This window comes from Zootoca vivipara, chromosome 14, assembly GCF_963506605.1.
Source record: "Zootoca vivipara chromosome 14, rZooViv1.1, whole genome shotgun sequence".
Lineage (NCBI taxonomy): Eukaryota > Metazoa > Chordata > Lepidosauria > Squamata > Lacertidae > Zootoca > Zootoca vivipara.
This window is the reverse complement of record NC_083289.1, coordinates 48,202,582-48,226,612: the sequence shown is the minus strand read 5'-3', so window position 1 is coordinate 48,226,612 and position 24,031 is coordinate 48,202,582. Positions and strand designations below refer to the sequence as shown.

The 24,031-nt window shown below is 44.5% G+C and overlaps 1 protein-coding gene across 4 annotated transcripts in view; it reads right to left on the bottom strand.

Moving 5' to 3' along the window:
* Positions 1–24,031, bottom strand: part of TOM1L2 (target of myb1 like 2 membrane trafficking protein) — a 54,781-nt gene that overhangs the window by 26,947 nt on the left and 3,803 nt on the right. For all 4 annotated transcript variants that reach the window (XM_060282430.1, XM_035130760.2, XM_035130761.2 and 1 more), the window contains exons 2-9: positions 16,539–16,623; positions 10,570–10,648; positions 8,532–8,681; positions 5,706–5,840; positions 5,366–5,524; positions 5,120–5,236; positions 2,031–2,164; positions 1,029–1,077 (exon numbers count right to left, since the gene is read on the bottom strand). In XM_060282430.1, coding sequence (XP_060138413.1) covers positions 1,029–1,077; positions 2,031–2,164; positions 5,120–5,236; positions 5,366–5,524; positions 5,706–5,840; positions 8,532–8,681; positions 10,570–10,648; positions 16,539–16,623 — 908 coding nt within the window. The remainder of the gene's footprint in view (positions 1–1,028; positions 1,078–2,030; positions 2,165–5,119; positions 5,237–5,365; positions 5,525–5,705; positions 5,841–8,531; positions 8,682–10,569; positions 10,649–16,538; positions 16,624–24,031) is intronic.

Here is a 24,031-nt window from a genome sequence, read left to right as displayed (position 1 = left end):
AAGGCTGCTCTATTTAAGCACAGAGAAAGCTATGGGGATCTGTCTCTCCCCCCCCCCCTACTCTTTGTCTCCAACACCAGGTATGGAATTTGGTTTCTTGAATTTCTAGTCCAACATTTACTTCATTTGTATAATTTATTCTGACAGTATATCAGGAAAGCTGTCAAATTTTTAATACTATACAGGATGGTGTTTTCTTCTTTTCTTTTACTAAGTATACAAACCCTCATACTCTAAACCCATTTTTTTATTCCTTGCCAATCATATTGCAGCTAAAGAGGTCACAGTTCTCCAAAATCCTTTCCTTGTCCAAACATACTTGAGTTTTCTGCTTATGGAATTTGGGTGCAGTCTGGTGGTGAAAAAAAAGAAGCAGTGGGGAGGAAAGGGGAAAGAGGGGGAGCAAAAAAATGGGCAGACTTTGTGAAATGTGTTTCATTAATCCCATTAAGATGGGATTAATGAAACACATTTGATAGCATTTGAGTTAAATGTCAGTCTTTTGCCCACACAGATAATCTTCAACAAACCATTGTTTCCAAACTGGGAAACTATGGATACCAGCTTCGGAACAAGTCAGGATATTAAAACACGGTTTGAAGTTGGTAAACCATGATTTCGCTGTTTGGATGGAACAAGAAACTATTATTAATTAGAGGCTTCCTGGTTTAATTGCAGCTCATGCAAAGGGAAAACACCAATTCCTATCTCAGCTTATTTTCAAGATATAACCCTTTAACCCATCTCAAGAGCTTGATATCTGGATCATTATATCCCATTCAGCTCAGCTTGCTCCTGTCTTTGTAACCTGCAAGCAAACTACCTCATATTTACCTACTTAAATGCAATTGATTTAAGAGCAAAGAGGCTCCAAACTTCATCACAAATATCAGAAACTGTTCTGGCAAGAAAGACTTTGCAGCAGTGGCACCACCTCACTTTCAAGGATGAGTTTTGCCAAGCCCAACATTAGCAATTTTGCACTGGACAAACCTGTCTTATTAGAGAAGCCCAGCAGGAGGACTCACCCCATTGCTTGCGTTCTGTGCAGACCGACCCAACCTATATCGCTCAAATCTACAGCAGACAAAAAAAAAAGGAGAGATAAAAAATTAATGGCATGTAGCAATTTTGAAAGGTACAAGTATTATGATAAAACCCAGGATGCACAAGGAAGGATCTGTCTTTTTCCGGCTGGGGTGGTGGGAAGCCGACTGTAGCCACAGAGACCAGCATATGATCACAAGGGCTGTTGCACTGTCACACCTCTAGGAATGGCTGGAAGAAACCCCATCCAACTCTCTCACCCCAAAACCTGTCATTACAATGCTGAAGGCCAGCCTTCTTCAACCTGGTGCCCTCCAGATGTTTGGGACTCCAGCTCCCATCAGTCTGAGCCAGGAATGACAAGAGTTGCAGTCCAAAGTATCTGCAAGTATATTATGGGTTACAAAAGGCTGCTGATGTAGGTCAGGGATGGGTAACCTGCAGCCAGAGCCCCACAAGTGACATTGGCAGCAGGTGTTTCCAGCTCTCTTAGCTAGAATGGATCAAAGGGGGCTTCTCACTCCATCGACAGCATGGAATCAGGACGATTGATTTGAAAGAAATATCTAACTAATGAGTAAGTGAACTAAATTAATGAATCAAAATAGATGAATAAATAAATAATGATCAGGAGCTTTAAACTAAATCCTGAGGGGGAGGAAGACAATATTACAGATAACAGGAGAACACCTGGTACTGGAGTTAATAGCTCCAGAAACGTGCTAAAGGGCAGGTAACTACAAGAAAGAAGCAGTTGGAAGAATGACTCACAGTTTCAGTTGTCTCTATACTAATGCACAGAGTATGGGAAACAAGCAAGATGAATTCTTAATACAAGCAAGACGAGCTCTTAATACAGGATACACTCTGGACGTTAAAAAGGCTGATTTTCAAAAAGATTAGGAACTACTCGGTGAGGGAGGAAAAGCCACACTTAAGGGTAAGCCAGCAACTATCTGAGCTTCAGAGGAAAAGCAAGCCACCTCTCGTATCGGAGGAAAACGTTGTTCAGATCGTCGTTTACATGAAGCAGCTCTTCTGTGACTTCTTCGTTGGACACCCTCGAGATGAGCTCCACGATCCTCTGCTGCATGGCTCGACAGGTGCGGTTCAGCTCCTGGGAGAAATGAATCATTGCAACTTCAAGGGAAAGAAATGATGTCCAAGAGGACACAGGGGAGCTTCAGTCGTCAGAGCCCAGATATAGTAGGCCTGCTCACGCAATCCAACTACATCATGCCATGCGGGGGCAGCCCTTGCCAAAAAGGTGCCCAATCACAAGTAAGGCTAACAGTGCTATTCCACAATGTAGTTGTGGTGGGGGTACGGGTAAAGGTGGGTCCATTTTCAGCAGAGACTACTCCCTTCCCAGTGTTGTAAGGTGGCAGAAAAGAAGGGCAGAATGCTCATTTGCCAGATGATCAGAACAATCAAGAACTCCATATATTTAATTCTGGTTATAAAGCCTGTGTTATTATCTGTCAAGATATCTAGCGTAAGGCTCCAGGGCCAGGGCGACAAAGCTTCCGCATAAACACTCAGGTCAGGGTGTAATACTGAGCTCAAAAGTTCAAGTTCTTAAACATTTTAGCAATTCTTTAAAAATTAAATTTCTAGTCCTTATGGCTGCAGCTATAACTTCATGGGGAACAGGATCTTAAGGGTTGACAGTGGTGGCAAAAGACTTCCTGTGGTCTGGGCATCAGTGCCGTGAGAAGCTCTTTGCAACTCCAGGTGACCAACTAAAGGACGATAAATTAAGCTAAAATACATGCAAATTTGCATAAGGTAAATAATACCATGGAATGCAGCCTTTTAGCAGCGTAGAATTCTGAACCACCGCAAAATACAGCCAAGCCTCAATAGCCAAGCCCTACCTGGCAGTGTTTCCCAATGCTGCCACTTTTAGAAGCCCTGGCCTTCAATACAAGAATTAGCCTCCTCCCTCTTTGCATTCCTCCCCCTTCAGAGTGGAAATTCAGGATTAAGGACAGCCATGCAAAGATACATATTTTAAATCCATTTAATTAGTATATTGATTGTTAAATTCCACTTTGACCGTTTTAATGTTTATGTAAAAATTATGCTGAAATTCTAGTTTTACTATGCTGGCTGTTTAGCCATAATAGTACACATTCATTCATTGAAGGGCAGCCATGCTGCTGGTGGTATCAGCACCCCCACCCCTGAGAAGAAAAGCAAGCCTGGTTGACCTGGCATCTCATGGTCTGACGTTCTGCACTTGGACAAGAGTCACCTCATGCTTCCTGCAGCTGCTTTCACAGCGTGAGGGCTGAGTTTACAGCATGTCAGCTTTGATCCCATCAGTTCAGAGCCAGATTGTGACATTTCAGAAGGTTGGATTCAGATGGAGAAGAGAGGGCTGGCGGGGCCTGTCTGTCTCTATTCTGCTACAGCGCCTGGTTGCATGCCATTAAAACCTTTCCTTTTTATTTAGCTGCTTATTGGGTTTCTGATGGGTAACAACTAACAACCAGGGCTCTTTTTCAGCCGGAACTCAGTTCTGGCACCTATCAGATTGGCACCACTGGAATTCTAAGACGAAGCTGTTCATGGGGAGTTCCAGCACCTCTTTTTCTAGAAAAATAGCACTGCTAACCACAAACCGTCTTGCTACCCCGATCCCCAAGCTGCCCCTTCCTTTTCCAGGTAAGCTTATAAAACAGAACTGATAGCTCAGTCAGTACAGCACGATACTCTTAATCTCAGGGTCGTGGGTTCAAGCCCCATGTTGGGAAAAGATTCCTGCATTACAGGGGGTTGGACTAAATGGTCCCTTCTAACTCTACATTGGCTCCCAGTACGTTTCCAAGCACAATTCAAAGAGTTAGTGTTGACCTTTAAAGCCTTAAATGGCTTCAGCCTAGTAGACTTGCAGGAGCGTCTCCACCCTCATCGTTCTGACATTTTAATGTATTTTTAATCTTTTGTTGGAAGCTGTCCAGAGTGGCTGGGAAAACCCAGCCAGATGGGCGGGGTACAAATAATAAATTATTATTATCATCATTATTGTTGTTGTTACTATGATTCTAATAGGCAGGGAGTTGGAACACAAAATATCAGAGGAGCCCTGCTGGATCAGAACGGAGACTGCTAGTGAATTTTTATCTTGCTTTTGCTCTCTGAGGAGCCCAGAGCAGTGAACAGATACACAATTCAAAAACCAGAACAAAGCAACAATATTCTAAAACAGTTTAAACATTATGAAAATGACTGCAATTAAAAAGCAGCTACAGTTAAAAACGATTCTTCCATCCAGTGATTTTGAGGTCGCCACCGGGAACAGTATTCTTCAGCCACGACATCCAGTCTTAGTCCTCATTAATAGCCATGGCTTCTCCCAAAGAATCCTGGGCAATGTAGTTTGTAAAGGGTGCTGAGAGTTGTTGATAGACCCTTGAACACCCTACAGTTCCCAGGTTTCATTGCGAAAAACCACGGTGGTTAATGTAGCATAAGAGTGCTTTAAAAGTATGGTGTGGCTGTGACTGAAAATCCAATGAGTTCAGCATTCTGCCTCCTATAGCGGAGCTTTCTGGAAAGTCTGCTAGCAGGACATGAAGGAAACACCCCACCCTTTCTCATGACCCCCCAATCCCCAGTAACTGGTATTCAGAGAACATTGAGGCTTTGTTTAGCCATCAGGGCCAATGGCCACCTGCAAACCTCTTCTACACGTCTAAACTCATAGAATCATAGAGTTGGAAGAGACCACAAGGGCCATCCAGTCCAACCCCCTGCCAAGCAGAAAACACCATCAAAGCATTCTTGACATATGCCTGTCAAAGCTCTGCTTAAAGACCTCCAAAGAAGGAGACTCCATCACACTCCTTGGTAGCAAATTCCACTGCCAAACAGCTCTTACTGTCAGGAAGTTCTTCCTAATGTTTAGGTGGAATCTTCTTTCTTGAAGTTTGAATCCATTGCTCCTCGAAAGGCTTCTCAGCTAGTAGCCATCATCATACCTTGTGGCGGCAAACAGATGGGGGTGGGGAACCTTTCTCCTGCCCTGAATCTACTATGTTAAGGCGTTGGTTGCAACCTGCAGTACCTGCAGTAACTCAAGGTCTGATGAATCTTCTTGCCCAGGGACCATTTCTGTGAGCATTTCAGACATCACTTTGGTGTTTCCACGAACAACGTCTAGTTCACTTCGCAGTCGTGCAATCTATTTTTTAAAAGGGGGGGGGGAGAGAGAAATGCAACCTTTTACAGAAGCTGCATGCATTTCACGGTCTGATATTTAAAAGGTTCTGGAGGCGGGAATGCCTTTCTACAGTACCTGCTCAGACAATACCTGCTCTGTATTTGCTGTGATGGGGCCGGTCACATTCAAAGCTGGGGCCTGAGGAGCAGAGTACGCCGTTGGAGGAGGAGATGAGTAGGAACTGGAGTTCATCCTTTGCTGAGACTGGGACCTGGGCATGCTGGCAGCTGGGTCAACTTCAGGAACGCTCTAGCAGAGAACAATGTGCAAACACTCAGATATATAGTATTCACCGAAAGATTGTGCTGCTGTCGTTATCATGCTCTTTAGCCAAAAGGGAAGGGAAGGCAGAAGGCAGGGATCCTCTCAATTGTTTCTCCTCCTCTACAAAAAAAAAGAGGAAGAAAAGCAGACAACACTGCCCACTTACTCTCTGAGGTGTGTGTATTGGAGACAGAGCATCCAGATCAGCCATTGGAAACTCAATCCCTTTTCTTTTGAGTTCTTCATAAATGTGGACCACCCCAGTTAGATCAGGGCTGCTTCGAAAGGCATCAGCCCAGGCCTGCAAAAGAAACAGAGAATGTCACAAGGAACTCAATCCAGTTCCCTTCTATTGTGGAACTTGGTCTGTTATTTCTACTCTGAAGGAGACCGCATTTCTTGTGAGTATATAGTACAGTGGTACCTTGCAAGAAGAATGCCTCGCGCAACAAAAAACCCGCAAGACAAAAGCGTTTTGCGATGTTTTTGGTGACTCGCAAGACGAAGTTTTCTATGGCCGTGCTTCGCAAGATGATTTTTTGCGGGTTTTTTTTGTTTTTGTCTTTTTGCCACGGCAAACCGCGCTTCGCAAGACAAAATTATCGCAAGACGCAGTGACTCGCGGAACGAATTAATTTCGTCTTGCGAGGCATCACTGTACCTTGGAGCCTTGCAACTCAAATATTTTGTCTCCCGAACGCCACAAACCCAGAGTGTTCCGATTTGTGAATGTTCTTTGGAATCCAAACATCCGACACGGATTCCACGGATTCCAATTGCGTGCAGGAAGCTCCTGCAGCCAGTCGGAAGCCGCGCCTTGGTTGTCAAACATTTTCGGAAGTCCGACGGACTTCCGGAAGAGATTCCATTCAACAAGCAAGGCATGACTGTCCAGACGTGAACAATATTTCTTCCATCACAGTGTCTTAGGGCTGTATGGTAACTGTGGGAGGGGTTAAAGCCTGAGGAAAGCCCCAAGGGTTTCTAATAAGGCCACATAGGGTCAACTGGAAGTTCAAGGGTGCCACATGAAGGACATTTACTAAACGCAGTAAGTAAATGTAATTATGTACTGAATTTATATCCTGCCCCAAGGAGCCCAGAGCAGCAAACAGATACACAATGTAAAAACAAGAAGAAAGCAAGAACATTCTAAAAACCATAGCAATTAGAACATCTAAAAGCAGTTAAGAGTTAAAAACATTCTGAATGTATCAACGGTAAGGAAACAAAGTTGTGAACGAAATAAGAAGTATGCGATTCATTAATTTCATAAAATTTACAGTATATGCCACTTGAGTGCAGAAAAAGGAAAACCCTCACGGATCAGTGTCTCAGGAAGCACACAAATAAAGCCTTGCTGTGTGAGCGCATCATTTCTTGTGTTCTTACAGCTCCATCTTCCAATAAGGTTAATTAAAGACATCAATTCTCCGCCACAAGGGTGTTGCCAGCCAATCCCACTTGAGCAGAGGGAGCTTGATCTTTGATTGGCAAGATCCGCCCGTGTTGGCCAAGCCAGTTTCCAAGGAATCTTCCCTGAATTACAACAGAAGGCATCCTTCCTGCAGAAGCAATTCTCACTCCCTTGGAGAGTTGTGCCATTTTTTATTTACAAGAGAAAGGCCAGAAAAAGTACACGTTAATGACGGCACAGCAGCATTTTGGGCTGCTTCCAGACACGGACAATTTAGCAGCAGCCAGTAATTGCTGTTCTGCTTCAGGCTGTAAGCAAAAATAGCAACTCTGCTGCTCTCAGACTTCTAGAAGCCAAATGACATTCTGGAGCCAACTGGTCAGTCCCCCCTGCCCTGGTCCCAAATGCTGGAGGATGCTGGGGAGGAGAGAAAGGATTTTCATTGGGAGCATGGTGCAGGAGGGAAAGGATTAAAAGTGTCCCTTCTCTACCCATCACTCCACTCCTGATAAGGATACCCTGGGGATAAACAGCCGGATCTCTCATCATCCCCTCTCTCTCCAAATCAATTCCCCAAAGCATGTCCTTACACAAAGCGGGGGATGAAGAAACACACACACCCAATATCATAGCCATCTCATAGCCATGAGGTAGACTCAGTTTCAAGTTCCCCTCACGCTCTGATCGGCTTTAACATCAACAGGCCTCTCCACGTCCCTCGCTGGCGCAGGAGACCCGCAGCACCCATGGACAAGGGTGCAGCCCGCCTCCAGAACAGACCGTTCCCCATCCCTCACCGGTTCCACACCACACCCGCCCCACAGATTACACCACCAACATGGACCATCCCACCCCGGGAGACAGCTGCATCCAAGATCCAACCCACCCCTGGAACGGGAGACAGGCCGGATCCCGGATCCAGGCCTCCCCTACAGCCAGACCGCCCAGGGAGACAGACTAGATTCCACACTTCCATTCCACGGAACCATGTCCAGATAAGATACAACAACCCACCCTCAACAACTTCCTACAACCCCACCTTCACACTACCCTCCAAACACGCCCCCCAAACGTCCCACCTCATAAAACCTGACCGCCTCCATCTACACCACCCACCTTCAAAAAATTAATAACATTCCACCTTCCCAATTACCCCTCCAATCCACAAAAGACTACCCACAAAAGGTAAGGTAAGAGTATGGTACATGGCTTGGCTGATAAACTTACATAACACAGTAGAGGGATGCAAGGAAGAATTTTAAAGAGATACTTTCAGTGCTGATTGATTTATGTTTATTTTATTAACTGCCCTCTGGAGGAACCTAGACCCCTGTAACTCACACATCTTTTTGACTTGGTTATTTAACTTAACATGTTGCTATTATTTTCTGCCTTATACACATCTGTATTCTGCTTTGTATCTGGCGACCAATAAACTATTATTTGTTGTTTGTATTGTTTCAATAATAAAAAAACTAATATATATATATATAGAGAGAGAGAGAGTGTGTGTGTCTACTTTTGACTAATATTGCTTATCACTCAGAAGGCAGAAACAAAAGCCCAATGGCAGACCTGAATTAGTGCAAGTACTTTATCCTGGACAATGGTGGGCGGGTTGTTCTTGGGAGAGATGATTTTCACCAGGACACCATCTATGAAGTCACGGTTTGCTACTAGGACATGAAAGCGATGGCCACAGTTCTTCACACATGTTTCCAGGACCTGTGGGGGGGGGGAACCCATCATTACTGGTGGAGCAAAGAAAGCTGGTGAACACATGCAAGGAAGAAATTCATTGCCTTGGACAGGTAGGTAGCCGTGTTGGTCTGATGTAGTTGAAACAAAATTTAAAAAATTCCTTCCAGTAGCACCTTAGAGACCAACTAAGTTTGTCATTGGTATGAGCTTTCGTGGTATCTGAAGAAGTGTGCATGCACACGAAAGCTCATACCAATGACAAACTTAGTTGGTCTCTAAGGTGCTACTGGAAGGAATTTTTTTATATTGCCTTGGACAGGAGCTAATGTCCAGGGGTGTGGGGACACTTTGAGAAAGGAGCAGCCCAAGGTGGTAGTCCAGGGGATTAATCATTTCACTCACCATGGCCAGTGTTCTGCCATTTTCTAGGGAGCCTGGTGAGCCCCTGGCCTTCCTCCCAGCTCGGTATGGGGGACATCCCCAAATGGGATAAAAATTATGGTTTCTTTGGGCCCTATGTTTCAAAAGTGCTCTGTGCAGTAAATGCAGAAGAACAAGCTTGATCCTGGAGAGGGGAGGTGGGGAATTGCCCCACAATCACACAAGGCTTCTGATTACCTCCAAAGCTCAGTGTTGTGAAGGGAACAATCCTTACTGCTTTTCTCCAAGTGCATCCACTGCACTTCTGAAATGCTTGGAGCACTGCAGCAACGACTGCCCACCCCTCCTTCCATGTGTGTGGATTGTCTCCCGGGTGAATGGGGAATTGCTCCTGATGTCACTTGTGTTTTGGAGACACAGAATCCTGGTGCCCACAGAATCCTGGTGCCCAACCTGTTTTGGCTGTCCACCAAAGGCCAGTCAAAATTTGTGGAACAAAAACACATGAGCCCTGGCAATCACAGAAAATATTATTCCTAATTTGAATGTCTCTAGTGGATCAGAGGCACCAGAGAACTTTTATGCCACATGACGGGGCTTTACTTCTTATACTTTTGGAACGGTGGTTTAGACCTCTTGGGCTTGCTGATCGGAAGGTCGGCGGTTCGAATCTGCGTGATGGTGGTGAGCTCCTGTTGCTCTGTCCCAGCTCCTGCCAACCTAGCAGTTTGAAAGCACACCAGTGCAAGTAGATAAATAGGTACTGCTGCGATGCAAAGTTAAATGGCATTTCTATGCGCTCTGGCTTCCGTCACGGTGTTCTGTTTCACCAGAAGCGGTTTAGTCATGTTGGCCACATGACCCAGAAAGCTGTCTGCAGACAAACGTCGGCTCCCTCGGCCTGAGGCAAGATGAGCGTCGCAACCCCGTAATCGCCTTTGATTGGACTTAACTGTCCAGGGGTCCTTTACCTTTTTACTTTTAGTTCTGGAACTGGTGCACAAAATTCCCTATCTGCACTGATGGGTAAAATTTGGTTATCCTAATGAAAACTCTAATATACAAGTGGATTTCATATTGATGAACTGCTCCAGTCAGGGAGGCAACTTGAATAAAATATTGTGGGGGCCCAGGTTAAGCCCTGGCCCACATAATCTATCACATGACACAGTGCACACACACCATTTGTGTGCCCTCACAAATATTTTATTGTGGGGGGTCAAAGCCCCCAAAGGACCCTAGAGTTGGCTCCAGGAGCCTAATAAAAAGTAGAATAATAATAATCATTTGTGGACCACTGGCCTAAAATATTCCTCCTTCAATGTGACTACAGATGCCTGTTAGTATTTCATGCCGTCCGATGCTGCAAATGAGATTGTTATAAATCACATGCCTGTCTGAGAAGACTGCCACTTTCTGCACACCTTTCCTTGTTCCAAGTTGGTAAGGGGAAGAGAGGGAGGGCAGATTTGTTTTGGAGGTCTCCCAAACGCTGACCCCCGAATCACACCCACTTGCACACGCTACTCACCGTTAGAGCTAGCATTACTTCCCTGTAGTTTTTGTTTCCATTCAACCTCTTCTTAAGCGCTCGGATGGCATCCTTTGGGCTGATGGGGAAAACACAGGGCCACAGATAAGTGACAGCTACAAGTAACTGCACTTCTCACAGTAAAGGCAATACTGCAGTTCTAATGTTAGCTCAAGTGCACATTATTTGAACCCTCAGGGTTTGGAGACAGAAACTGTACTTGCACATCACCCGAGACCATGCTCAAGTGCAATATGCACACACAAAAATTAGCTGCAGCAATCCTCCAGCCCTTGTGCTTAACAGGCCCTTCTTTGGCTTCTCAGCAGCACAGTACAAGGAGTTTGGAGGCCTCTGCTCCTCATTAACTACAGCTTAACAAGTAATCTAAACTGGGAACTTTGGTTTCAAAAAGTCAGCTTTGTAAACCATGGTTTGAAGTTGGCTTGTCTCAAACAACCAAAGTTAGCTGCTCTGGTCAGCAAGTCAAACTGTGGTTGAGTGAGAGGGAAAGTTTATGAATACCTCCTTCCAGACATGTGGGAGGGTGGTAGGGGAGACTCCTAGGCTGCAGGTCAGTGTGCTTAGCTACAGTAAAGTTCTCAAAAAAAACCTTGGACTATACCTTTCACACAGCTTTTGAACCTCTTCAAATGTAATGAAAAACAAGTGAGTTTGTTCTGGGCCAGGCAGATGCAACCAGACTAGTATTGTAGCAGAGATGCAAACAATGTTATGAGAAGTTACAGGTAGGTAGCCGTGTTGGTCTGAGTCGAAGCAAAATAAAAAAATTCCTTCAGTAGCACCTTAAAGACCAACTAAGTTTATATTTTGGTATGAGCTTTCGTGTGCATGCACACTTCTTCAGATACACTAGAAACAGAAGTGTCAAACCCTATATATATATACAGAGGGTGGTGGGGGTGGGTGGGAATGGGAGATGGGCTGATGGGAGTGGTAAACCTGTAGATGGCTGTTAATGGCTGCTGATGGCTGCAATTAGTCCTGGGCTGAGGTGCTAAAGAAAGCTTGATCATGCATAATGAGATAAGAATCCGATGTCTCTATTCATCCCAGGTGCTTCCATGGTTTTAAGCTTGGTAATGATTTCCAATTCAGCAACTTCCCTTTCCAGTCTGTTCCTGAAATTTCTCTGTAATAAAACAGCTGCTTTGAGATCTTGTATAGAATGTCCTGGGAGATTGAAGTGTTCTCCTACTGGTTTTTCAGTCTTATGGTTCCTGATGTCAGATTTATGTCCATTTATCCTTTGGCGTAGGGTTTGGCCTGTTTGTCCAATATAGAGAGCTGAAGGGCACCGTTGGCATTTGATGGCATACACAATGTTAGAAGATGAGCAATTAAATAGTCCTGAGATGGTATGTTGGATGTTGTTGGGGCCAGTAATGATGTTGTCCGGGTGTATGTGGCAGCAAAGTTGGCATCTGGGTTTATTGCAGGCTCTGGTACCAGTGTCCATGTTAAGTCTGGTGGTTGTATTATTGTGGGTGAGGAGTTGTTTAAGATTGGGTGGCTGTCTGTAGGCAATGAAAGGTCTTCCTCCCAGAGCTTGAGAAAGGGAGCTGTCATTGTCCAGGAGAGGCTGTAGATCTCTGATGATGCGTTGTACTGTTTTAACTTGGGAGCTGTATGTGATGACTAGTGGTGTTCTGTTATTTTCTTTTTTGGGTCTGTCTTGCAGCAGGTTCTCCCTAGGTATCAGTCTGGCTCTGTTGATCTGTTGTTTAACTTCATCAGGTGGATATTTTAGTTCTAAAAAGGTTTGCTGTAGATCTCTTAGGTGAGATTCTCTGTCTGTAGAGTTGGAACAGATACGGTTGTAACGTAGGGCCTGGCTGTATACGATGGATTGTTTGGTATGTTTGGGATGGTAGCTAGAAGCATGTAGATATGTTTGTCGGTCAGTTGGTTTTCTGTATAAGGTGGTGTCTATATGTCCATCCTGTATTTTTATAGTAGTGTCCAAAAAATGTATTTCTTGCATAGATTGGTTCATTGTTAGGTTGATGGTGGGGTGAAAGTCATTGAATGTCTGGTGGAAGGTTTCCAGGGTCTGTTGTCCATGTGTCCAGATAATAAAAATATCGTCAATGTATCGTAGGTACAAGAGAGGTTTGAGTGGGTAGGAGTCTAGGAAATGATGTTCTAAATCTGCCATGAAGATGTTGGCATACTGTGGGGCCATGCGGGTGCCCATGGCTGTGCCGCTGATCTGGAGGAACAGGTCATCACCAAATTTGAAGTGGTTGTGGGTAAGGACAAAGTGGCAGAGTTTGGTAGCAAAGTCCGCTGTGGTTTTATCTGAAATGGTGTTCCTTATGGCTTGTAAACCATCATTGTGTGGGATGTTGGTGTATAGAGATTCCACATCCATAGTGGCTAGTATAGTATTGTTAGGAAGATTGTTCAAAGGTTGTATTTTCCTCAGAAAATCTGTGGTGTCACGTACGTAGCTGGGAGCACTGATAGCATATGGTTTCAGAACAGAGTCCATATAGCCGGAAACACCCACTGTAATGGTGCCAATACCTGAGATGATGGGGCGTCCTGGATTTCCTGGTTTGTGTATTTTAGGTAGAAGGTAGAAAGTTCCTGGTCGAGGTTCCGCTGGTGTGTTTGTGAGGACCTGTTCTTGGATGTGTAGGGGTAGCTCCTTGACAATCTTGTTCAGTTCTTTTTTGTATGCTTGTGTGGGGTCTGAGTCCAATTTCATGTAAAAGGCAGTATTGGAAAGTTGTCTGTGGGCCTCTTGGATGTAATCAGTTTTGTTCATGATGACGACAGCTCCACCCTTGTCTGCCTCTTTAATTATAATGTCTGGGTTGTTCCTGAGATTTTCTATGGCTCTCCTTTCAGCATGGTTTAGATTTTGTTGTAAGTGATGGTGTTTTCTGGTCACATCCGTTTGGATTCTGTGGCGGAAGCAGTCGATGTACAGATCTAGTGTGGTATTGCGTCCATCAGGAGGGGTCCACGTGGAGTCCCTTTTTGTGTAACATCTTTTCGGTGGTGGTTGGTGGTCGATGTTCTGTTCATTAATGCGTTTGGAGGGTGATGGTTGTTCCCCAGTAAGTTGAGAGGTGTTGTGTTGTGGGGATGTAGTTTGTTCTACTTTGTCTAGTTCTTGTTTGTGATGAAAATACTCCTTCAGGCATAAACGGCGGAAAAATGCTTCCAGGTCCCCGCAGAACTGAATCATGTGTGGGGATTTAGCAGGGCAGAATGATAGACCCCGTGAGAGGACGGATTCCTCAGCTGGGCTGAGTGTTTGCTGTGAAAGATTGACAATGTTGTTGATCTTGTTTTGATTAGTGGCTTGTAGGTTGGAAAGGTTGCAGAGTTTTTTATTTTTCCGGTTCTTCAGTAACTCCAGTTGAGAGTGGTAAATGGTTTGTTTTTGCTTGTGGAACTCCTGCCAGGCTGGGTGATTCCTGATAGAGTTGTCCAGTGCAGAGAGTTCCTCCTTTATAAGCTTCTGTTTTGAATAAAGAACGCCGATAAGATGTTTGAGTAGCTTCTTGGATAAAGTGTGGCAAAGTTTCCTGGCATATTCTGTGGGATACGTTGATTGAAGGGGGTTCTTAATTCTAAGACCCTTAGGAACAATATCCAGGTTCTTGCATCTGGTCAGAAATATTATGTCAGTTTGTACCTGTGCAAGTTTCTTGGTGAGGTTGATGGACTTCCATTTCATGCGGCTCAATGTGGTGCCTTCCATAGTTCTAGTTACAGGTAGGTAGCCGTGTTGGTCTGAGTCGAAGCAAAATAAAAAAATTCCTTTAGTAGCACCTTAAAGACCAACTAAGTTTATATTTTGGTATGAGCTTTCGTGTGCATGCACACTTCTTCAGATACACTAGAAACAGAAGTGTCAAACCCTATATATATATACAGAGGGTGGTGGGGGTGGGTGGGAATGGGAGATGGGCTGATGGGAGTGGTAAACCTGTAGATGGCTGTTAATGGCTGCTGATGGCTGCAATTAGTCCTGGGCTGAGGTGCTAAAGAAAGCTTGATCATGCATAATGAGATAAGAATCCGATGTTATGAGAAGAAAAGGATTGTTCTGCTGACCGTGGCACCATCAATGTGCTCAGAACCATCTGTGACAAGCAGTAGATGCCAAGCTATGCTTTGTCAATAATTGCTTGGCATTTCCTTAACATGCAGTCTTTATAATTTCCCTGGAGTGCTCAGGTGAACATATTGTCCCCTCATGTGGGGAAGAGAAAGACGAGACAATGGTAACATGAGAAGAGCCTGCTGGATCAGGCCAATAGCCCACCTAGTCCAGCATCCTGTTCCCGCAGTGGTAAAACAGGTGCCTGTGGTAAACCCTCAAGCAGGACCCAAGCAGAAGAGCCCTCTGCCCTCCTGCATCTTCCAGTTAGTAAGATGTACCTGGAATTTATGGAAATCAAACCTCACAAATAATGCGTTCTACAAATGAACTATAACACCGCATGGGGTGGGGGGTGGGATGGATGTTTAGTCGGGTGTGCGAATTTGTTTAATTTTGGTGTGTTTGTAACTTTTAGTGTTTTTGGTTTTTATTATTTTATTTTTTTGTATGGGTTTTAATTTGATTTTAATGGGATGGGTCAGGGCTGCCTGGGAGTGGGTTCCAGCCAACAAAATGGCCGGGGCAGGTTCCACGGGGCAGGGGGGATGCGCTGGGACAACCAATCTCAGTGGTCACGGGTAGGAGGAGGAGTTACGCTAAGACCAGACCACATCATTACCGAGGAGGCAGGCTTAGTTGTTGTTTGAGGACTATCCCTGCCTCCAGGTCTGGTCTTGACCGGATGGATAGTGCAATCAGCAAGGTGCTGCCTTACAATGCCAGGTCAATGATCCATAAGACCACTGCTATCCATGACTTGATCGTGGATGGAGGACTTGACCTGGCATGTGTAACAGACTTGGTTGGATGAAGCAGATGGGCCTGTCCTTGCTGCTGCTTGTCCTCCAGGCCTTGAGGGAAGGGCTGCAGTGATTTTTAGGAAGTCATTAGTTTGCACCAGGCGTCCTATTGGGAAGACCCAGTTCTCCGAGTGCATGTTCTGGAAGTTGGGCAATAGGGGCAGTACAGGATTCCTTTTGGTGTACCGACCTCCCCGCTGCACCAAGGATTCCCTGTCCAAGCTGCTTCAGGTTGTGGCAGATGTTCTCCTGGAGACACCTAGTTTGGTTGTCCTAGGGGATTTTAACATCCATGGTGACACGACCTTACAAGGGGCCGCTTGGGACTTCATGGAAAGCATGGCCTCCATGGGTCTGTCCCTGAATAAGTCTGGCCCAACTCATAGCTGCAGACATGCCTTGGACCTGGTGTTCACCTCTATGGATGTTGGACATTAAGTAAAAGCAAAACTAAAGAAGTGCCATGGTCAGATCACTTCTCCGTGACCCTTCTCCTCTGCAGGGAGGTGGGACCGATTCGGATGGTCCGCCCCCGCCACTTAATGGATCCAAATGGTTTCCAGAGAGTGATAGGGGATGTTTTATCCCATGTTGATGGCCTTTCAGCTGATTCCCTGGTGGCCCACTGGAATGTGGAGTTAACCAGGGCTATTGACTATTTGGCTCCGAAGCGCCCTCTCCGATTGCATGGAGCCTGAACAGCCCTGTGGTTTCCACGGATCTGAGGGCAATGAAACAATCGCTGAGACGGCTAGAGCGCCGGTGGCGGATAACTCATTCTGAATCTGACTGGCCACAGGTTAGATGGGCAGGGTATAAATAATATATTATTATTATTATTATTATTATTATTATTATTATTATTATTTAAACACCTTCTGGAGAACAGGAATGCCTAATGTAAGCCAGCTCAGTAACACACAGCTGATTAAAAACAACAACAACACTCACACCAGCACACAGCAAGCAATTCTGCTTTTTGCCCTGTGCTATCCATAGTCACAGACAGACAAAGACAGACATACCCTTCTTCTGTCTCATTGATGATGTCACATATCTCCATGTTAAGTGTCCAGTCTTCACTCTGTAGAGAGCCATCTGTAGCCTTTTCTATTTAAAACAAAACAAAACAGAGCAAGCAAAATATTTGTTCACTTTTTTCCAGATTAAAAGTCAAGCTTCAGAAAAAGATTTGCACCAGGTGGTCAATGGCCACACGCCCACGGTCATGTAAGAACTACCTCCAGGTAACCAGAAAAAGGAAGTTCTAACAGTACTTCTCCTCTGAAGTGCTGTCAGGCCAATGGTGTACCACAGTTTATTTATTTTCTAGAGCACCACTCATGTACATCTTGTTTTACAAAGAATGAGGGAACAGTTCCCTACTCCACAGAGTTTACAATCCAGAAACTGGGATAAGGGAGTCAACAAAGGAAGGACATGGAAATCGAGGTGGGGCAAAAAGGTGCATGATTATTACAATCTTGCATGCCCTGGGTGCTTCCAGAATGTCAGCATTTTCGGGTGACAGTTGATCACATACCAGCAAATCCAGGTTGCACAATTAAAGTTGATGTACTGCCCTTGTCCAACAAGCCCACTTCCTTCCCCAAATTGGAACATTTTGCAATAAGGGAAGTGATGGGGAAATGCACTGGGTAACAGTCAATTGATGCCATGTTGCATAACCTCTCCTCTCCACAATAAATCAGGAATTAAGGCTAAAAATAATAATAACCAATGTTGTCAAACCTGCCAGCAAACTAGGTACAAACAAAGCAGGGTGTATCTCAACAAACAGGCCATCTAAAAATCAACTTGGATATGGTAGGCTACAAATGTTAAGTGCAACAAAATGTTGCCAGGCACGGTGCTCCTGCTCAGGGTTCCAGCCAGTCAACCATAACTTCTTAAAGCAGTGTTTCTCAACCTTTTTTGGGCCACGGCACACTTGTTCCGTGAAAAAATTCACGTGGCACACCACCATTAAAAAAGTTAAAAAAATTAACTCTGTGCCGCCCTATATGAGCGCTCGGCAGCTTTCGATTGGGTGCGGAAGACCATAGACAACTACCGTAAGTCAAAGGGACGCTCGAGGAGGAACCATTGAGATAAAAGAGAGAGCAGAGAGTGGTGGTGGTGCGGGCGGGGCAGGAAGGCGGGTTACTTATGACAGGAATCGCCACCATCTTGTGAAGGGCGCGCTCAAACGCAGCCATGCTGAGAAGGTTCTCCGCTCCGTACGGTAGTTCTGCAAATCGCCCTTCTCGTCGCTGCACGCTGCGGCACACCAGCCAGCGTCTCGCGGCACAGTAGTGTGCCGCGGAACAGCGGTTGAGAAACGCTGTCTTAAAGGATACTCCATTATACACACACACTTTCCTTTTTCTTCCAATTGTCTGTAGCCACTAGGTATGCTCAGTCATCTTAGGGCATTTCTGGCTTTCTAAAAACCATGTCTTCAAAGACGTCCCCTGAAGAAAAATCCCAGTAAAATAGAGACACTGATTTGCCCAGCGAAAAATAATTGGAAACTAGGGAGTCAGAGCATGAGTCCAACTAGCCAAGTATTGTTTATTCTGACTGGCAGCAGACTGTCAGGCACAGACAGGTTTTCCCCATCACTTTGTACCTCATGAAAGGTAAGGCTATGGATGGCTACCTCCATTGCCTAAGGCAGAATGCCTCGGTATGGCTGTGGCTGGGAATCACAAGTGCTTTGGCACCTGGATCTCCCCGTGTGATCTTCACCTAGACATTCTGTTGGCCACAGTAAGAGAATCCCAGACAATGGCAGGCCTTTGGCCTGATCCAGCAGGTCTGCTCATCTAACCCTTTGAGCAGAAGGTGCCATGGATTTGATGCAGGCTATTCTGCACACACAACAGGTGCTCTTCCATTGAGCTGTGCGCCTTCTCCATGATTTCTGCATAGAATCATAGAGTTGGAAGAGACCACAAGGGCCATCCAGTCCAACCCCCTGCCAAGCAGGAAACACCATCAAAGCATTCCTGACAGATGGCTGTCAAGCCTCTGCTTAAAGACCTCCAAAGAAGGAGACTGCAGTTATGACTTACTTTGAAAGAAATAAACTATTTCAAATATGGCAGCTGCTTGGCAGGAATCTGTTGACGGTCCTCAAATTTTAAGAGGGTGGGTAGGTATTACACACACACACACACACACACACACACACACACACACACACCACAACTAAAACATCTACCTTACTCAACTATGTGGCCTGAAAAATCCAAAAAACGCAATCAGATTTACAAATTAATTCCAGCTTTAAACGCATCATATTAACTGGAGATACAATACTGAGCAGCCAGCTTCCTTTCAAATGTATGCAACCCAAAGCCACCCAATCCATTATTTGACAAAGATTTAATTTGCAATTCACAAGGATTTCCTCTGTAGCATAATCCATTATCACGAAATGAAAGCTGATCTGAAAAAAGCTTAAACAACTTAAAGCACTTTACGATCAAGGCACATTTTGGGTACGCTTATAATAACAGCCTACAAGAATATTAGGAAGCCAAGTTTTGAGCATAAATCGTGTCCCAAACGTAATGTCACTTAAGTGCATTACAACAGAACAACATTGCCTTATTCACTGCAGAAACGCAAGCTAATCTCCGTGTAGATTAGGCAACCCTGGTTCTGTAAATCATACAGCAACAATGAAAATTCCAGCTTCCCAATCGGAAATATAAAAAGCTCTCCAATGATTATTTCATTGTGGTAGCTGTACCATAGGGAGCGACAGGATATTAATGTAACATGGGGTGAGGAACCTCTGGCCCAGGGGTTCCCAACAAAATTTTCTCGAGGACCCCTCATCGAGCCGCTATTGTGACAAGGACCCCCATTAATTCCTAATCCTAAAATTAAAAAGTGAGAGCCAAATTAAGAGTCTTTTTATATTTTATATTTTTAACCAACGGTCCATTTTTAACTACGCGAACTGTAGCTTTGTTTACAAACACTACTATTTTGCAAAGAGGCAGCGCACGCCAGGGAGGAGGGAGGGGAATGGAGAAGACAGGGTACCTGCGCAGTAGCGCACAAATGAAGCCGACGCGCGCAAAGCATCTTGGGGAGGTGAGCGTTAGTAGAATGCGTGCGCTGCCTCTTTGCAAAACAGTAGTGTTTCTAAAGCGCCACCTAACGGCATACAGCAGAACTACTGCCTCTATCTAATTCTAGTTTTGTGCTAGACTCTGCTCATGCAGGAAGCGGCCAAAACAAAAAATCTGTTATCATACGAAATATATTTAATATATGTTTTATTCTAATAGCATCTTGCGGACCCCTCTGGCATAGCTCGCGGACCCCTGGGGGTCCGCGGACCACCTGTTGGGAACCACTGCTCTGGCCCACAGGCCTAATCCACACCACCATTGGGCCCACCAGACTGTTTGGGCAAGGTATATCCATCCACCTGCCCTACTTCTGATGCAATATCCTTGACCAGTGGCCATCCTGGCTAGAGCTGATGGGACTTGGAATCCCTCTACATCTGGAAAGGCAGGTTCCACAACCTTCCTTTATTTCCAGAACAGCTGAAGAAGAATATTTGCCTTTACGTAACCCCACATATTTTAAGAGCTGCTGAGGATGACTTACGACTGCTCTTACCAGCTAAATCCCAGCAAACAGTTACCAAGGAGAGGGGTTTCTCAGTGGTGGTATCATCATTGTGACCAGCAGGGCAAGGGGGGGGGAATCCCACACAAATGAGGCCCCCCTGCGAACTCCCTCCTTTTCAGGAATTTTATCAGATCTTTTTTGTTCAAAATCTTGCAAGAGCAGAATTTTGTCATCACTGATGTGAACTTGTCAGAGACTGTTGTGTTAAGTGATTTTATATTAAGTATTTTAATTGTTAACTGATCCTCATAGAATTTTTTAATTGCTTTCTATTAGACACTGCAAAAACCTGTGAGTGGGAGGGCATTTCAGAAATAAAAATAAATGAGTGTCATATGCCTCAGCTCTTCCTAAACACTTCTCTAAAAGGGTTTTGCAGGCCTCACATTTACCTAAAGTCGTCGTGTACATCCAATTAAATCTTCCTGTGAACCAGTGCCATTTCCTGGCAGAGAAACTACAATGCTGATGCATTTGCAGCCCTGAATATATATATTTCAAATTATGGGAGGCCACAGGAGTTTGACTGCAGAGACCAAAGCTGAGACCAATGCAATATGCTCAAATGAAACTATTCTCTCTGTTTTGCAGCATCAAAAGAGCCACCAATGAATGCAACAGCCAAATAATTGTGCCTCACACACTCAGGCAGGAAGAACCATGGAAACATCAGACAAGCAAAGCACTGTGAAGCCAGACAGACTTCAGCTGAGGTTTTCCTCCAGAAAAACACTACTGGCAATTATAAAACAGGCGGCAACTTTGCTTCTTCTAAGGAGCCGCCTGCTTAACTGTCATCACCGAGCCCCAGAATTAGGCCAAAAATTTTAAGATACAATCCCTTCTCTTTGAGGCCATTAGCATCTTTGCCACTAGAGATAAACATCCAATTTATTATGTACAACTCACTTGAAACTCCACTATCAAAATGTCTCATAATAAATATAAGGGGCACCCGCTGGCTGCTTGCAGCAAATGGGGAGCAAAAAAAAGGTGGAGTGTAGTTAATATATAAAACCTTTAAAGTCTTAGCAACAGTAGGATCAAGCATCATTTGCCCCACTCAAGTTGCAAGACATAGCGATTTGAGGGTTGAGCCTGAACAGGTTGAAATTCCTCTTCATTGGATGCACTTGGCAACAAAACAGGTCAACGAAACTGCTCTTTGGTACTTGGGTATTGTTAATAAATACAGAACCATGTCTTCCTTGGCCTTTCATGCTGGGGGTAAGCTGGAGGAACAGAACCTTGCAATGATGTCTCCCACTACCCCCTTCCTTGAACCACCTGTATTTCCACCACTGGTACAAATTTTAACAATTTGATAAACAATAAGGACAATGACTTCATTGAATTAATATACGACCAGTGCAGAAATAAAGATAAACTTGGAAATATTGAATGGATGGATGGATGAATGAATGAACACAACACTTTGTATCCATGTCTAGAATAAAAGCAACAAGTAACTGGACCATCAAGAAGAACTGAACATTTTATTCAACAACAACAACAACAAACATTTACAGGCACAAGTTTATTATCTGAACTTTAGAAAACAATGATTTTGCTTCATCTCCTACAAAGAAAAGGCATGTCTGGAGTCCACCCACCATACACACACTTCCTTGGAAAAATATTTTGGGCTGAACAATCTTTTACCAACATTTATTGAAAAAGATATAACAAATGGGGCAATCCTTTATTTATGTTATGCTATTGAACTGATGAACAATTCATTCTTAGGACACAAAGCAGAATGTATGCTCTGTTTTTCTTACTGCTTTTGTTTGATGAATATGTGCAAAACTGAAACAGAAATAAGAGTGGCATACAACTCATTTTTACTCAGAGGAGACCTATCAAAATTCAAGAGCAGTTAGGTCTGTTAATGTCAGCAGGACTACTCAAAAATTAGTTGATTCCACATGAAGCATTTAAAAAACACAGCCTGATGATTTGGTTGGAATTGGTTCTTACTAACGAAATAGGAATTAACAACAACCACATAGCAGTGGTTTTCAATCTGAGTTTCCAGGAACTCTGGACTTCCTTGAAATCTCAAGGGCAAAAACATTAAGGGCACACAAGCTTCTCTGGAAGATGACTTACACAACCACAATTGCAAAATTCTACTCTATTGCATTATTGACAGCAAGCAGCTACAAGGAACTGTTGGGTGTGCTCCCATAGGTTAACAGAGAGAACAATCAAGTCTGCCCATTGAAAAGAGCATGTACCCAAGAACATGCCTAGGGAGTCCTTGGAAGACGATTGATGTTGAAAGTGTATCCTGAAGACAGAAAGTTTGAAAAGAAAAGAAAAGCTACCTAGAGAACCACTTCTGAACTTTTATCTAGGCTTAGCACTGTGCAGAGATTTTCAGTTTTCTGCTCAGTTTTTCGCAAGCTGGCCTTGGGACTTTCAACTGAGCACAGAACACCCCACAACTTTTAACAGTACTTGTACTGTAACAAAAACTCCTCAAAGCCATGGGAACGTCTCAGTTTAAATAGATGGATGCTCATAGCCCCTTCTTCAAGGTCACAGGAAAGGTCAGCACCAGAGCCAGGATGGAAACTGAAATTCCTGCCATTGAACAGCATGCTCACTTAAGTCCTTGCCCCCGCTGCACAGCAATTTTCCACTAAACAAAGTGTAGCAGTTTACCAGAGGCGAGTCTAAGGCTATTTGGACCCCGATGACAAAATGACTGTTCCTTTATTAGGCTGTCACGTATGGAAAAGAATCTGCTATTTGTTTCCCAAGCAACTGAGGGGGCTACATTGCCCCATGGACAATCAGCTCCCCACAACAAAACCTAGTATGAGAAAAGGCACAGCTCAGGAACAGGGCCCCCAATAATCACATTATTGCACAATGATGCTTTAGGCCAAGCATTGCCATTACAACCAGAACACAAAAGTGGCCAGTATCTTATTCTCATGGTACGGAGGGGAGCCTTTGCCACAAGACTCAGGCCTCATCTCTGGGCCCACCTGGATGCTGTTGCAGAAGCCCGATCGTGTTCACTTTCCTTGAGCCGAACACAGAATATCTCAGATTCAGTCACCGGTATCTCCAGGAAGGGCTAAGAATGTCTCTGCTGAAACCCTGGAAAGTCACTGTAGTCACTGAGCTAAACAGACCGGTGGCCTGACTTGCTGCAAGGTGGCTTCCTCTGTTCATATATTCCTCAGACCTGCTCTTGTCTCCCAACTTCCTCCACCTCATCCCCCCCACTTGGTTATGAGAGTCAAACAGTCCTCTCCCCCCACCCCAGTCCAATAGGATGGTTCAAGGATGCTGAGGGATCGAGATCCATTTCAATCAGAGTTTAGGCTCAGTTTTGGCAAAGAACTGCTTAGGCCCCCCTGCATGATTACCTCTGTTGGGAGAGAGACAGGTGAAAAGTGAATCCTCAAATTCCTGTTAATTCTCCTCAAATTCTTGGCAGCTTCAATACCATTGACCATGGTATCCTTCTTGCAGTTCCCCCTCCACAAGAAGTCCAGAAGGTGGCAACATGAGAACGGGCCTTTCCTGTAGTGGTTACCTGTTTGTGGAATGCTCTCTAAAGGGAGGTTCACCTGCCACCATCATTATATATCTTTAAGAGTCAGGCAAAACCTTTCCCCTATAACCATGCCTTTGGCCCTTAGCTATCTGTGGTCTTTCAGAAGAGGTTTATTGTCTATTTGTTTGGTTGTAAGTTGCTTTAGGTTACCTGGGCAAGATAAAGTGACTGAATATTTTTTTATTTGATTGATTGATTGATTTGTCAGTCTTTCAACCACATAGGAACAGAAGAAGCTTACATTCTAATAAACAAACAGACAGATTAATAACTTTGGGTAAA